Below are 15,603 nucleotides of genomic sequence, written 5' to 3'. Positions count from 1 at the left end.
AGGACAAGAAGGGGAAGTGATCACAGCACCAAACCTGCCAGAGTTCAAGTAGCATTTAGACAGTGAAGGGCCTGGAGTTGGACTGGTTGATCCTTGTGGGTCCCTCCCAACTCAGGCAAGATTCTATGATTTATTATGGTTCAGAATTGAAAGTGGTGGTTAAAATGATTTTTAGTACATGAGGTACTTATGTATTTGGGATAGGTCCCAGGGTACTGAAATTGTACTATTTTTTGTCATGAGCAGCATTTGAACTGAGAAATTACAGACAGAGTAACTCAAATGAATTTTTAACAGAGCAAGTCAGCTATCTAGGAGATGACTACATTTGATGAGAAACAAAGTGTCTGGTGACACTGGTCACTGTCCTCCAGGCTGTTAAATGCAGCTCATAATTAATAAATGGGCTATCATAACATATTTCGTGAATACATAAATGCTCCTTAAGGAATATTTTGCATGGCTAAAGAATGCAGTGCACCTTAAATGGAGTGAAAGATCTAATAAGTGTGTAATGAGGGGAAAACATTACAGAAAGACTGAAAACACAAAGTATCTGGGTATAGCAATAGCAAAGACTGTTCTTCTTTTTTTTTTTTTTTTTTTTTTTGTAATAAAATTAGGAGCTGTCAAAATGTGGCAGGAATGTAGCAGAAAAAAATGCTGTGTCATTAAGTGGCTACCTTTAAAATGTTCCTTTTTGGACAAATAACTTCTAGATGATCTGAGAATGGATTTTTGCAGAACATTTTTGGAATTGCAATTTGCTTGTAAATGTGTTTTTCAGAGAGGTGATTTGTGATGCTGCAGAGAACAGAACAAAATGTGAGCTTCGAAAGGAGAATTGAAATGTGTTTGTTTCACCACTCAAATTCATAAAAAACAATTGCAGAAATATTACTGCACATCTGACAGCAATTTGAAACCAGACTTGTTGAGCTTGAGTAGCTCTTGCCCAGGCAAATGGCAATTCCTGTATAATAGCAGCTCTATATTGAATTTAACTAGGAATGCACTGGGGAAAGTGTGCAACAAATTCAGATAACCTCATGTATGGATTTAGGTGAAATATTGAAGAATCTCAGAATGGTTTGGGTAGGAAGGGACATTAAAGATCATCTTGTTTCAACCCCCTGCCATGAGCAGGAACACCTTCCACTGTCACAGGTTGCTCCAAGCCCTGTCCAGCCTGTCATTCTCCCTTGTCCTGTCCCTCCATCTCTTCAGCCCTGTTCATCCCTCCCCAGCCTCACAGGGAAGAATTCCTTCCCAATATCCCATCCATCCCTGCCCTCTGGCAGTGTGAATCCATTCCCTCTGTCCTGTCCCTCTGTCCCTTGTCCCCAGTCCCTCTCCAGCTCTCCTGGAGCCCCTTTATGGGCTCTGAGGGCTCCATGGAGCCTTTTCTTCTCCAGGTGAGCACCCCCAGCTCTCCCAGCCTGGCTCCAGAGCAGAGGGGCTCCAGCCCTCTGATCAACTTTGTGGGAGCCCCAAAATACAGTTAGATTTTTTTTTGGTTTTTTTTTGTCCCTGGTGCAGCTGAAGTGGCTTTTACACTGCAAAAGTATCAAGCCAAGTATTTCCTGTGTGAAGGCAGCCAGGCTGCACCTCAATGTTTCTAAAACTTTGCTGCTGTAGTGAGATACTTTGGCACTTTCTGCACTCCTCAGGTCTCCTCTGAGTGGGGAAACATCAGACTGGCCATGCTTTGCAGATTAAGAAAATAATAACCAACAGCAAAACGTTGCATTTTACACTGAACCCAAAAACCTTCACCTGTTTGCAGAGCTGTGTGTTTGAGGATGCTGAACTGGTGTCTCAAATGAGGAAGAATCACAGTAAATTTTTGGGGTCCTGATGATTCTGAGGGGCCAAACAAGCTTTTCCTTTCAGTTATTGCTGCATTTCCCATTACAAATCCTTCTGTGTATGTATGGGCTAGTTTATATATTGCTGTGGAAAGGGTCAGCTCCAGAGTAGAAAGGATGGCTCTGGAGATGTCAGGATTTTGGAAGCAAATGTGTGGCAAAAATGTGATCTCTGTGAAGGGAAGCAGCCTGGGTAACTGAGGATTAGGATCTCATTGCTCTCATTCCCCTTCAGCAGTGGGAATGGTGCTGCTGAGCTGTATTTGCTGTATAGGAGCACCATCTAGTGGGCTTCTGGTTTATTAGTTTTATGTCTATGAATTTTTTTTTCCCCCTCTGAAATGCTCTTGTATAGTAAGCTAGGGTTATGGAAAGATTTAGCAATCAAAAATACTTGTTGGAGTTTAACCACAGCACTTTGCTACCACTTCTTTGGGTGGTAGAAAGAGCCTTTTGCCTACACACCAGCTGCTGCCTCTGCTTCCCTATCAAAATACATGTAACCTGTTTGCCACTTCATTTGCAAAGGAATTTTTGTAATGAACCCTCAAGCACAAGGGTCTTAGATATACTGAAAATACAGAAAAGAAACACACTTTAAAAACCTAATTGTCATTTCTATAAGGAAATGTGTTTTCTGCAGCAGTAGTTATTGCATTATTGTTCAAATTATTGCAGGTTTCTTAATTTCTTGTTAATGTAAGTAAGAATATCTGAAGTGCTAAATCAAAAACATAATAAATTTTCTTTCAGGTTGCTTCTGATAGCTCGAAAAGAGCACAAAGTGAAATGTTCTAATTAGACTACACTTGCTGCTATTTTGCCTGTGTTTATTTAGCACCTCTGAGATGCTTCTGTAGCTGAGGTGTGTGAGAAGTGAACACCTCCACTGTTTCAGGGAAGCAGCATCTCCATGTACATTTGGAGAGCAGTCAGGAGAGGGGGCTGGGAAGGTGGGGGCTGCTGCTTCTGCTGGTGGTTGTGCACTCCTGCCTGAGTGGGATGCTCGTGAAGCTTCTGGGGGAGCATCCAGCCTGGTGTGCCAGAGGGAAAAATCAGAGAATCACAGCATGGTTTGGGTTGGAAAGGAACTTAAAGACCATCTTGTTCCACCCTCTGCCATGGGCAGGGACATCTCCCAGTATCCCAAGTTGCTCCAAGCCCTGTCCAACATGGCCTTGGACACTTCCAGGGATAGGGAAGCCACCAAAACCCTCACAGTCAAGAATTTCTTCCCAATATCCCATATAACCCAGCCATTCCTCCTGTCCTGTAACTCCATGCCCTTGTCCAAAATCCCTCTCCAGCTCTCTTGGAGCCCCTGTGAATTATTTCTGTGTTGTTTCATCACTCCAGAGCAGCTCATTGGAAGCTGCAGTTTAGCATTGCACCATCACACTTCTCCAGCTGCATGGTGTGTCTGTGTTACAGAGCATTGTGACAGGTAGAAACATTTGATTTATTGCTAAACAGGAGATCAACAGCCTTATTAGCATTGCAGAGACATGGACAAAGGTGCAGAAACCAAACCTCTGAGCACACAGCGTTTATTTTTGCAGTAGTGCGGGTGCTTCTGACAAAGAAATACATCAAGCACTCTTATTTATATGGTCTTGTCTCCAAGTTACTCAGAAAAACTAGGTCCCTCAGTATATCATGTACTTCCTTCTACTCAAAGGCAGTTTTTCCTGCTGTCTTGTGGTTGTGGCATTGTTTATATAAAATATCTATCACACTGTGCAGTGGCATTTACCTTGAAAATTGCATTTTCCTTGTGGGAAATGGGCAGTTGTGTATTCACTGTCTCAGGAAGTGTTAAAAGCCCTGTGGATGTACATCCTGGGGTGACTTTGTGATGTTTGTATGTGGCCAGAAGGAGCAGGGAGCTCATTCTCCCCCTGTACTCAGCCCTGGTGAGGCCACACCTTGAGAGCTGTGTCCGGTTCTGGCCCCTCAGTTTGGGAAGGACATTGAGACACTTGAGTGTGTCCAGAGGAGGGCAATGAGGCTGGAGAGGGGCTGGGAACACAAACCCTGTGAGGAACCCCTGAGGGAGCTGGGGGTGCTCATCCTGGAGAAAAGGAGACTCAGAGGTGCCCTTATCACTCTGCGCAGCTCCTGAAAGGTGCCTGTGCTCAGCTGGGCTGGGCTCTTTCTCCAGACAGCACTGTCAGAACCAGAGCTCACAGCCTCCAGCTGCACCAAGGGAAATACAGGTTGGATGTTAGGAAAAGATTTTGACAGAAAGGGTGATAAAGTTCTGGAATGTTCTGCCCAGGGAGGTGGTGGAGTCCCCATCCCTGGGTGTGTTTAACAAAGCCTGGATGTGGCACTGGGTGCCAGGGTTGAGTTGAGGTGTTGGGGCTGGGTTGGACTCGATGATCTTGAGGATCTCTTCCACCCTGGTCATTCTGTGAATTCTGTGAGTTCTGTGTATCCCAAATTGTTCTGTTTATGCTGGCTAGCAAGGTCTGCACATTTAAGACTGGTTCTGAGAGAGAAGTGGGGGAGAAGAAGCACACAGTTTGCAGAAAGTGCACCAGATTCCCCTGCATTCCTTCTCAGGAGCTCTGTTGTCTGCAGCACAGACAGCAGGACAGAGCTTTCCTTTGCTTTTAGTTAGATTTTTACTTAGCTGAGGCCAAAAATTTCCTTGGATTGTGACTTTTCTTTTTATTGGAATTGTTCAACACTGCTCTGAACTGAAAACCCAAAAAACCACCACAAGTTCAAACCTGTGGCCCACCAAGGCTCAGGGTGCAACTTTTTCCAGTGCAGGAGGGACTGATGAGAGACTGAGCCAGCTGAGCTACACCCCACAACAAAGACTCTCTCTGAATTTGCCACCTCTTCAGAACAATGAAAGATTCCATTGTTTAATGTTATTCATTTTTTCATGTTTGTGAGCATGTTGCTTGTTAAATAAGCAGTTTTTTCTACTTTTCTAAAAGCAGATTTATGCCTTCCAAACCTGTGGGGAGAGAGGCTGCTTGAATTTGCTTCCTAGAGGGACCCCTTTGGAGGCTTCCTCCCAGATTTGCCCTAAACCAGGACAATGTAGCACTTGGTGAACATAGTGGTGGGTTTATGGTCTTAGAGGTCTTTCCCAACCTTAACCACTCTGTGATTCTGTGATTCTAAATCTTTAAGAACCATGGTAGGAAATGGTCTCTGCCCTGAAGGTTTCACTTTCCAAACAGATGAATTAATGTGTTTAACAAATAAATGAGGCAGAGGTTCTGAAGAAGCTGCTGAAATTTCCTTATGACTTTCTATGTGCAGAAACCAGAGAAGGAGCAGATATTTCATGAACCATAAGGCAATTGCACATAATAAGGAAGTCATTTAATTGGAAAATGCAGGCAATGATACAGTAATTCTAGGTTTTTGTGAGTTGTAAAATTGTTTTAAATTATTAATGTAACATTTTGCTTTTGCTTTCCATTATATTTCTAATAAAGACTGTGAGGGGTTTTTTGGTATGGTTGAAAACGAGATTCTAATGCAGATAAATGTCACAAAGTTTCAATAATGTTGTGCTCTCTGAGTATATAATACATTTACATAGGGTATATGGCTATTTTCAGTTTATTTAGTTCAAGTATGAATAATTTATCCATTATTTTAAATTTCTGTAGTGCTGCCCTCTAGTTTATTAGTGTGTGAGACAGGTTATTGCCCTCTGAACAAGAGAAAGTTGGTTTAGAGCAGTACTTAGTATGAAGAGGTTTATTTTCAGAAGTCTCTAATATTTATTAAAACATGGCACCTTCTCTGTAAACACACCTTGGTATAATTTAAGGAAAAAAGAAGAGTTGAAGAGAAAATAGTTAATTATATTTAAAGAGGATTTTATTACAAGTTTTGACAGTTTTCAAACAAATTTTCAATGATACTAAAATTAATTTTCTTGGAGTTTGTTTCAGCAACTGCAGCCAAAAATGATGTATGTTTACAGTCATCTGAACATTTATAAAGAGCTTTGAAACATTTAATTATAAGGACTGAATTATGGTATCAGTCTTTGATTTGTGGTTCTAATGTTAGTTAACTAATTAGAAATATAAATTGTTCCAGTTCATTTACATTCATTTTTCATTAACTGGCTTTTAAGAAGTGATGGGAAATTGCAACTTTTAAAGAAATTCATTTAGCCAGATTTCCTGCCAACTATTTTTTTCTTCTTTCCAAGAAGAAAATGATTTCCAATTATTTCCTTGTTAATATATGTGTAAGAGTTTTATAGGTGTCAATAACATAGTCTGAAGTTGAATTTTGGCACCAAGTTCTCTTTGAAGAAGAATAATAGCTTTTGTAAGGAAAAAATTGTGTTTCTTTGGTTCCTGAACATCAGGAGCTGTCATGGAGCTGACATGCTCATCCCGTCTCCTTTTTCCCAAAACTTCAAAACCTGTTTTCCTTGTGACATATTTGAGAAAGAGTTTAATATAAACATCTAGGCTGTCATTTATTTATAACCACTCATCAGAATGTAATTGCATCTTTATTTATATTTTAAGCAAAACTGAGGTTCATGGTGTTGGGATGAGGTGCACCTGGCACAAGGTGATTCTGAGCAAATCCAAATTCTGGGTATTGGGAAGGAAAGAAGTCACCCATGATCAGCCATGAAGGTGATCAGGCACTCAAACAGTAGACAGAGAGGTTTGGAAAATCTCCAGAGATGGAATTTGGTCTTGACTGGATGAAACCTTGAGGAACCTGGCATGATTTAAAGTTGTCTGTGTTTTAAAGAGGTGTTTAAAGTATAACCTTCAGGAGTTCATTCCAACCTAAATTACTCTGTAGTTCTGAATTGTCATTGACAGATACCCCAACCAATATTTAATAATATTTAAGACTATAAATGAGTTATAATAAAAAGTTTTATGGGATATGGATGAAAAACTATTAAGTACAACTGAGTGACTTTTATTTTTCATGAGCCAAGTCTTGATAGTCATAAATATTTCTCCTTATTTACAAATATCATAGAATTATATTCCCTTTTTACAGTTCAAAGTGAGGAAATCTGGCTTGGGTTAATTATGCATCTTCTGTGGTACACAATTTATTATTTAAAATTGAAATAGTATTTGTATGTAGCCTGTAAAGAAATTTCTGAATTAATTCGTGGAGTTCAACATTGAAAATGTTGTGTTGGGTTTCAAGCTTGTGAAAATGTTGAGTTGGGTTTCAGGGTTTAGACATACTGGAGATATTTGATCTCTAGATTGTTCATCTTTGATCTGTAGATTGTTCATCTTCAAGACTCAAAAAGTATGGGAGAATGCCCAGAATCCCAGGGTGGGTCAGGCTGGAAGGGACCACAGAGGTCACCTGGTCCCAGCTCCCTGCTCAGGCAGAGCACAGGGCACAGGGTTGTGTCCAAGCAGCTCTGGAATATCCCCAGGGAGGAGACTCCAGAGCCTCTCTGGACAATCTGTTCAGGGCTCTCAGTAAAGAAGTTGTTCCTCATGTCCAGGTGGAACTCTCTGGGCTCAATCCCTGCTCCTTCCTCTGGTGCCATTGCTGGGCTCTGGAGCAGAGCCTGGGCCTTGCTCTGCCCCTCCCTGCACCCAGGGGCAGCCAGGGACAGCCAGGGACACCCAGGGACAGCCAGGGACACACAGGGACAGCCAGGGCTGAGGGCCCCTCTCAGCTGGGGCTCCTCTCCAGGCTGAACAGCCCCAGCTCCCTCGGCCTTCCCTGGGCAGGGAGAGGCTTCAGTCCCTTCATCACCTGTGCAGCCTCTCCTGGCCCTGCTCCAGGAGCTCCAGGTCTCTCCTGTCCTGAGGAGCCCAGAACTGCACAGGGCTCTCCAAATGTGCCCTCACAGGGTTGAGTAGAGGGGCATGATCCCCTCCCTGCACTGCTGGAAATGCTCTACCTACAGCATCCCAGGATGCCACTGGCATTCTTGGCTACCAGGATGCCCTGCTGGCTTAGGAACAGCTCGTTGTCCATGAGGACATCCAGGTCCTTCTCCCAGAGCTGCTCCATCAGGTCACTCCCAGCCTGTGCAGGTCCACAGGTGCAGGATGCTGCATTTACATATGCAAATAGATCCCTAGGTATCCCTAAATACCTATATGCTAGGTAGATTTTTGGGTCTCACAGAAGACTTGAGTGCAGGATCTTTAAATCTAAGGAGCAAAACGTGATTCATGACTTGCTGAGAGGTGAAAGATCTGTCTGAAAGTTTCTGTGTAGGTAGAGAACCTTACAGCTATGGCTGTGAGGAAGAGCAGGACAAGGGAGGCATTTCTGGAAGGATTAGTTAGGGATCTGAAACAAACAGCTATTCTTTAAATTTTTTTTTTTCTTGCTAATTCCATAAGTGGCTTATATAGTTCATTTGGTGCAATCATAGCCCTGCTACTGCCACATGAAATACGAGGTTGTGAAAATGAATTTGTAGAGCTGATTTCTGAAAATCCCAAGCATTACCCTTTGGCTCTAAAGCCCCTTTACATAAATATGCACAGGCCTAACTCTTGGAGAAGTCATTGCTAATTTAGGTGCTTGTAAAACTGCTCTGCTCACTGCTGTGAAACACGGACCCCAGGAGATACATGTGAGACATTATTTCACATTCTGGCTAATGCAGCATTTTTTCTGCCAAGTCAGCAGTTCCTGGAGCTGGAACAATACGTTATCTGGTTAAAATTCTTCTATTTGTCCTTTTATTAAAGAATGGATTTTCATAAATTCCTTGTGTTTATTACTATTTAACTGCTGAGGATTCACTGAAGTTCATATTTCTCAGAGGTTCCTTTCTCTATATAATAGGGAGAGTTGTGGGGTCTGTGTGTGAACTGGAATTTTTATTGAGAAATAGGATCTTTTCTAAGAGCCTTGTCCTGCTGAAACTGAGAAAATATTCAAGTAGAGTTTGTCTTTAGGTTTGAATAAATCTATTTGAGCATTTTCTGATTAATAAAAAATAGAAACAATTTTCAGTGCTAAAGGCACATGTTGGTGATGTGTCATGTTCCTAAATGTTAATGTACATTTTGATGCACTGTGTTGGTTTTGTTGGTTTTTTTTTTATTTTACAAATTACTTGTATCATTTGGCTTGCCCTTGCTGATTGCTCTTGGATATGAAAAGAAATAGACTAATCATAAAGTTATCAGAACATTGTGAAAATTAAAATGGTTCATTAACAAATCCTATGTGCTTTAAAATAGGTGTGATTATTAGAAATCAGAATGCTTTTACATTTTTCATTCCTATTTCATGATTATTTTCTTTTTTAAAGCTCAAATAACAAGTACACAGGTTACAGGGCATTTTTAGTCCATATGCAATTAGGAGACTTCTTTGCATGATTTCAAGAAGGTTCCTGAATTACACAGTGTGGTAAATGTGCCTGAGAGTGAGAGCAGGTGATTATTGCTTTTGCATTTCTTACCTTGAACTGCAAAAAGAGAAAAGCAGGCCAAAATATAATCCAGCAGTGACTCAAAACTCATAACCTCACACAAAGTTTTACTGTGAGAAGAGTAGAATCAATGTGGTTTAAACCTTTTTGATATTTGGTAATAAGTTTGATAGATACAGTACACAAGTGTTTAGTAGTGAACATAATTTGGAATTGACCTTTCTTTATTAGAAAGAGTCTTTGAAAATCAATTCTTTTTCTAGTAGAATAAAGATATTTTGCCAACCAGTAGACTGTTTAACAAACTGAAGATGTTGTCAGATTGTCTTCATGTAGTGCTCCCTTTTCAGTTAATCCATTTTCCTGACTAAAAACCAAGAAAAGCTGTTAAAAGATGCTCTGCAGAATGGAAGTCAGAGATTTAGAATTTTTGTGTGTCATTTTCTAGTAATGATTTCCTTGCACTTTTAACTTCCTCCATTTTTTAAATTCATGAAATATTGAGGGAATATAGTAACATTTCAGCTGTGTAGGCTGCTTATAAAAATAATCAAAATGAAATAATTAACAGAGAGCACCCCACTCAAGGTATAAAAAATGTATACCTTGCATATGAATGTCCTGTTGAGCCAAGAAGTTTTCAGAATATTGTGGAAAAATAATACTGCTTTAACATGGAATGGTTTGGGTTGAAAGGGACCTTAAAGATCATCTTCTTCCAAGACCTTGCAATGGCCAGGGACACCTTCCAATATCGCAGGTTGCTTCAAGCCCTGTCCAACCTGGCCTTGGAGACTTCCAGGGATCCAGGGCAGCCACAGCTTCTCTGAGTAACAAGGTTGTGAATATATACATACATACATATATTTCTCCAATATTTACTTTTTTCAGGAATGTGGTAGATAATTGCTCCTAGAAAGTTTTAATAATTCTTGCGGTCCCTTCTGACCTGGGATTCTATGATCAATTATTTATAGGAAAGACTAAAAACTCTTCCACTATCGCAGGTTGCTTCAAGCCCTGTCCAGCCTGGCCTTGGAGACTTCCAGGGATCCAGGGGCAGCCACAGCTTCTCTGAGTAACAAGGTTGTGAATATATACATACATACATATATTTCTCTAATTTTTACTCTCTGAGTAACAAGGTTGTGAATATATACATACATACATATATTTCTCCAATTTTTACTTTTTCAGGAGTGTGGTAGATAATTGCTCCAAGACAGTTTTGATAGTCCTTGTGACCCCTTCCAACCTGGTATTCAATGATCAATTATTTATAGGAAAGACTAAAGAAACCTCTCCGAAGGCACCGAAAATGCCAAAGACCTGCAACTGCTCGCCATTTTCCCATTTCACCATGTTACCATTTAACTATTTTGCTTTCCCTTCCAGAACAAGATCATCCTGGACCCGATGACGTTCAGCGAGGCGCGGTTCCGGCCGTCGCTGGAGGAGCGCCTGGAGAGCATCATCAGCGGGGCGGCGCTCATGGCCGACTCCTCGTGCACGCGCGACGACCGCCGCGAGCGCATCGTGGCCGAGTGCAACGCCGTGCGCCAGGCGCTGCAGGACCTGCTCTCCGAGTACATGAACAACGTAAGTCACACGGGGCTCAGCCCCCCTGGGGCTGCAGCTGCTTTCATGTGTCTCAGATGTTGTAACCCGGCTTTGTGCCGAGCTGTTTGAACTTTTTAATGCATTGCAAACGTTTGACAGGAGTTGAGTACGATCAGAAGCTCACGGGGCGGGGGTGTTGAACCTGCCAAGGAACTTGGTGCTCCCCATGAATTTGGCATAAAAGTTTCTTCCTATGTGATATCTAGCAGTTCCTTTGGAAGAAGAATACATTTAAAAATTAATACAATGGTGAGCAATCTAAATGCAAAATGGCCCAAGAATTATTTTCTTATTGAAGATGAATATGGGTAATTTTCAGCATGCTTGCCCCTGTGTGATGGTCATTGTGTTTGATTTTTAGTATGTCACCTATACATATTCATGAAAGGTTGACTTTTTGGTGTGTGGATTAAACCACTGAAGGTTTCACTTTTTGGTGGAGCTATGAAATACTCAGTTCCTGTGAAAGTAATGAGTTCAGCACTAGTGCTTTTCACACAATCTTAAAATCAACTCTCTGGGTAGGGTTTCCAGAGGTGTGGAATTCTTTGACGTGGTGTTAACTGGCAGTGTGTAACCTTGGTTCTGCACAAACAGAACTTGTCCCAGAAAATTCTTTCCACCCAATGTTGTGTATTAAAACTCAGATGTTCTATTGCCATGTCCTTTTGAGGATGTGGGAAAAAGACCAAAGCAACATCAACAACCTGTTTTAAAATTAAAATATTTGCCAAGAGGTGTCACACTGAGCATCCTCTGCTGTTTCTTTGGTTGCTCTCAGAGTATCAGATGACACATTTTGATCCCATTTTGCTGGAATCATCATCAAAATGATGCTGAAGAGGGTGTTCAAGGATAGACCTTTACCTTTAATGTTGTTATTTTCATTGGTACTGTTACAGTTGTTAGAGTGATGGAATTTGGTGTCAGTAGTGCAAACTTCAGTCCTTAAGTCACTTCATTTTACAGTTCAGGCTTGAATGTTGCTTTTCAAAGATACTGGTCCATGTAATAGAGTCACCTCAAGGAATAGCTGTTTGATTGAATTGAAAAGCATTATTTGCCTCTTAGTTTTTTGAAATGATGGTTGACAGGTTCTTGTGAAAGCTTGAATGAATGTGAAGTTTTGCTGCTGTGTTATGGGTTAGAAGTTAAAAAAGAGAATATTAAATATCAGGTGTTGAGGCTGGGGTGGAAATGGACTTGCTGGGTTTCTTCCTACAAAATCTTGTTTCTTAGAAGCAATACTGGTGTAATCCTTAAATGTCTTTTGAAAAACCTTTAAGAATTGATGAATGGTGGCTTCTCATTTTATTGTGGTGCCCCTTTTTCAGTACACAGAGTTTTGGTAATGATGCAATTTGCCCCTCTACCAGAAACATTCTTACTTTATTTCTGACTGAATTTACAGAGGGAGGAAAGTTTTAAATTCCTGCAGGCATTTATGATCCCTCTGAAGGTTGCTAATATAGTTTCATCATTTTTACTTAAACAAATAGTGACATGAGCAGCTGCTTTTATGTTTTCCGCTATATGGTTTTTGATTCAGTCTTTTTTTTCCCTTTTTTGTGTCCTTCTTAGTCTGAGTTGTACAACCATTGTAATTTATTTATTTTTCTGCTTTATACTGAAATGTAGTCAACTTAAGTAAAATTTTTTATACTTATTGAGTAAACATTATAAAAATTGAATATATACTTAATTTACATAAAATGCAGTACTTCTGATTTTACCAGATCTGGTGTGGTAGAATTTGACAATGATAATTTCCAAACTGATGTTAGCAGTTACAAGGGATGGGATTAAGATTACATATTGCTATGCCTAAATTTAATTTTTTTGTACATAGGGACAGGTAAAGTAGGGAGTGTCAATTCAGTTCTTTAAGGAGGGATGCCATTTTAAGATACCAGGTTAAAAAATTCCAATGCTAGTTTGAGCATGGGCTCCTCAATCTGCCCCTCCAAGGCATTTGAATGCTCCATGGGTCAGCTTGTAGCTGCCAGCCAACTTCCATACCATGTATGCTCTAGGAATGGGTAAATTGCCAGACTCCTTCCTTCATTAAATCATTTGAGCCTCTGTTGCCTAATCTCCAGTTATAATTGTCAGAGACCAGATCAATATTGGAGATCAGATCAATACAGCCGACAGAGCCTGAAGAGCCATTGAGATGACAACTGTTACAATCTAATATGGGCAGGGGGTAAGTTAAATATCTCTAGACTTCTCTGATGTATTAATTAAATCCCCATAGCCAGGACAGAAGATCAGATCCTGAGCTTGTAGGCAGTTCCTGTTATCTAAGGGTTGAATTTCATCCATTCTGCTATGGCAGATTTTGCTTTGGTACTAAACCTATTTCCCTGAAACCTGTCGATTGATTTTCTTGGGTTCTCAAAAGTTCTGAGCATGTTCAGTATAACAAAAGACCTCACTTGGAAAATGTTTTAAAGCTTTCATGAGTTTCAAAAGGGTAAAAGTGAATGGGACACACCAAACATGACACAGCCCTAAGTGTGATCAAGGTTGGTTTTGCAGAGATGGACACCTTTAACATCTTCTGCTTGTGTGGCTTTAAACCACTGCAATCCTGCTCTTGCTTTAGAGAGTGTGAAATTAATCAGTCATTCATGTTCTGGGGTTTCTTCTGTTTGATAATAGCTGAAAAATTATGATTTTTTGGGATGAGTGTTGATCAAATGAGCATACAGCAAAGTAAATACTTTGTGCTGATATTTAAAGGATGCAGATGAAGGGCAGGGTGTTGGCAATGTGCTGTTCAGTCAATGTTGGTTCAGTCTTTCTCCAGCTTAAAATAGTTCCTTTTCATTCATTTACTTCTATGATCTGGGTTCAGAGGGATGCTTCCTACAAACCTTCAAGAACTGAAGGAAAGGGCTATGAGTTGAAGAAAAAGTAGATACTTTCAAAATTTTGGCAGCCAAAGGAAAATTTAAAAAGAAAAAATTGGTAGAAAGAAAGAGAGGGGAGATTTTGACTTAGGTAAGTGAAAATGGTGCTGCTTCTGCAATTGTATTATTCAGTGTTATAAAAGATGTGGTCAGGTTTCTGCTTCCTTCTCAAATAAATGTTGATTTGCTCCATTTCTACCTGTCAAATAATGGTTTTAATTAGTCCCTAGGCTCTTTACGAGTTCTATGAATAATTCTATATTTGTATAGTTACTTGCATTGAGTCTCACAGTACCTAAACCCTCTGCAAGGGAGATCCCTGGGAGTTCTCTGCAAGAACTTCTATGGAGATGAGATGTAAACTGCTTCATTATTCTTGGTATATCCAGAAATATCCATATTCTTCATTTACCTTATCAGTAACTTTGATGAAATCTTTTCCCAGCTTGGTATCTATTATTTCTCTCATGAACTCAGCTGAACTTTAGAATCTGTTACTTTTGGGAAGCAAAGGCAAGGGAGTTCTCACTTTGCTGTGTCATATGACTATTTTTTTTTGCCAGGGTCTCAGAGAAAATTGATTGGGTATTTTTCAGCTTCTTATGTATATGTGATAAATCCCATAATTTATTTCAAAATAAATTTACATTTCTAGACTTCTGTCCTACAGAGAAGACCTAAATGCAGCTCCACAGAAGCTTTTAATGCAATTGTTTTCCATTTGTCTAAATGAAAGCCTTATTTAACGGATGGTTAGCTCTGATTGGGGTCTAGTTTCCTGCTGGTTTTCTCTCCTGGATCCTTCATGATTTATATTGTAGGCTGTCAGGGAGCAAAAATACCAGGAACCTAGGAGTTCCAGCTCTTAAACTCCTCAGAAATGCACTGCCAAACTCAACCCAGTGCTGGGCACCCTTTCTAGCAAGACTCTGGGTGCTGCTGGGTTGATGTCTGATTAACATAAGAAAGGGAGGAAATTATATCTTTAGAAAAATATGCTTAAAAAAGGATGTTTTGCATTCCCTCTGACATCATCAGAGTCAGTGCCAGAGACAGACTGAATGTTGTGTTGCTGGGGTGTATCAATGATAAATTTGGAAAGCATTTGACAAGTGAGTAAGCCCATGAGTGTTAAAGACCTCTGTAATCACTCCAGTACTGGCTTGGCATTAATTCAAATCTGCATTTGAAAAGGCATTTCCCAGCTGGTTCAAATATGATTTTCTCCTCTAAAGCCTTTGGGCTCATTATTAAGCCAACTTGCATTTCTCCTGCCTTACTTTGCCTCTTACCCAGTGTTTCTGCTCCCAGTCCCCACTGACATTCCAGAGGAGCTTTTCTTTTTTAATTATAATTGGTTTTTTGGGACAGATAATATTTCTGTGTGTCTGAGTGGTATGATCAGTCCTTAATGGAGTCTTGTATTACTACTGATGATTTAATGTTTAGATGTGAGGATCACATCTGAGAACTATTTTTCCCAGAGAGGCTGTGGAATGTCCCTCACTGGAAATATTCCAGAACCATCTGGATGCAATCCTGCGTAATATGCTCTAGGAAGACCCTACTTTACCATGGGGGTAATATTTGCTCTTTGAAATCTTACTCTTTAAAGTTACTACCTGTCTTGGATACCTGCTTACTCCTAAGTTGTTATATGTTCTAATTCATATTTCCTATAAAGAAGAAAATGTTATTTCTTGAAACAACAAAATAGCAGAAAAACAAATGAGAAAGCACAAGCCTGCTGGCAACTTCTCTTCACAAATATATCAGTAAAAAATTGGAATGGCTCAAAGGAAAAACAGAGTGC

At 40.2% G+C, this 15,603-nt stretch overlaps 1 protein-coding gene across 2 annotated transcripts in view; it reads left to right on the top strand.

The window, feature by feature from the left end:
- Positions 1-15,603, top strand: part of CTNNA2 (catenin alpha 2) — a 468,362-nt gene that overhangs the window by 125,151 nt on the left and 327,608 nt on the right. For both annotated transcript variants that reach the window (XM_050974177.1, XM_050974178.1), the window contains exon 7: positions 10,651-10,854. In XM_050974177.1, coding sequence (XP_050830134.1) covers positions 10,651-10,854 — 204 coding nt within the window. The remainder of the gene's footprint in view (positions 1-10,650; positions 10,855-15,603) is intronic.

Source organism: Serinus canaria, chromosome 4 (genome assembly GCF_022539315.1).
Source record: "Serinus canaria isolate serCan28SL12 chromosome 4, serCan2020, whole genome shotgun sequence".
NCBI classification, from domain to species: Eukaryota; Metazoa; Chordata; class Aves; order Passeriformes; family Fringillidae; genus Serinus; species Serinus canaria.
This window is presented reverse-complemented; position numbering and strand designations above follow the sequence as displayed.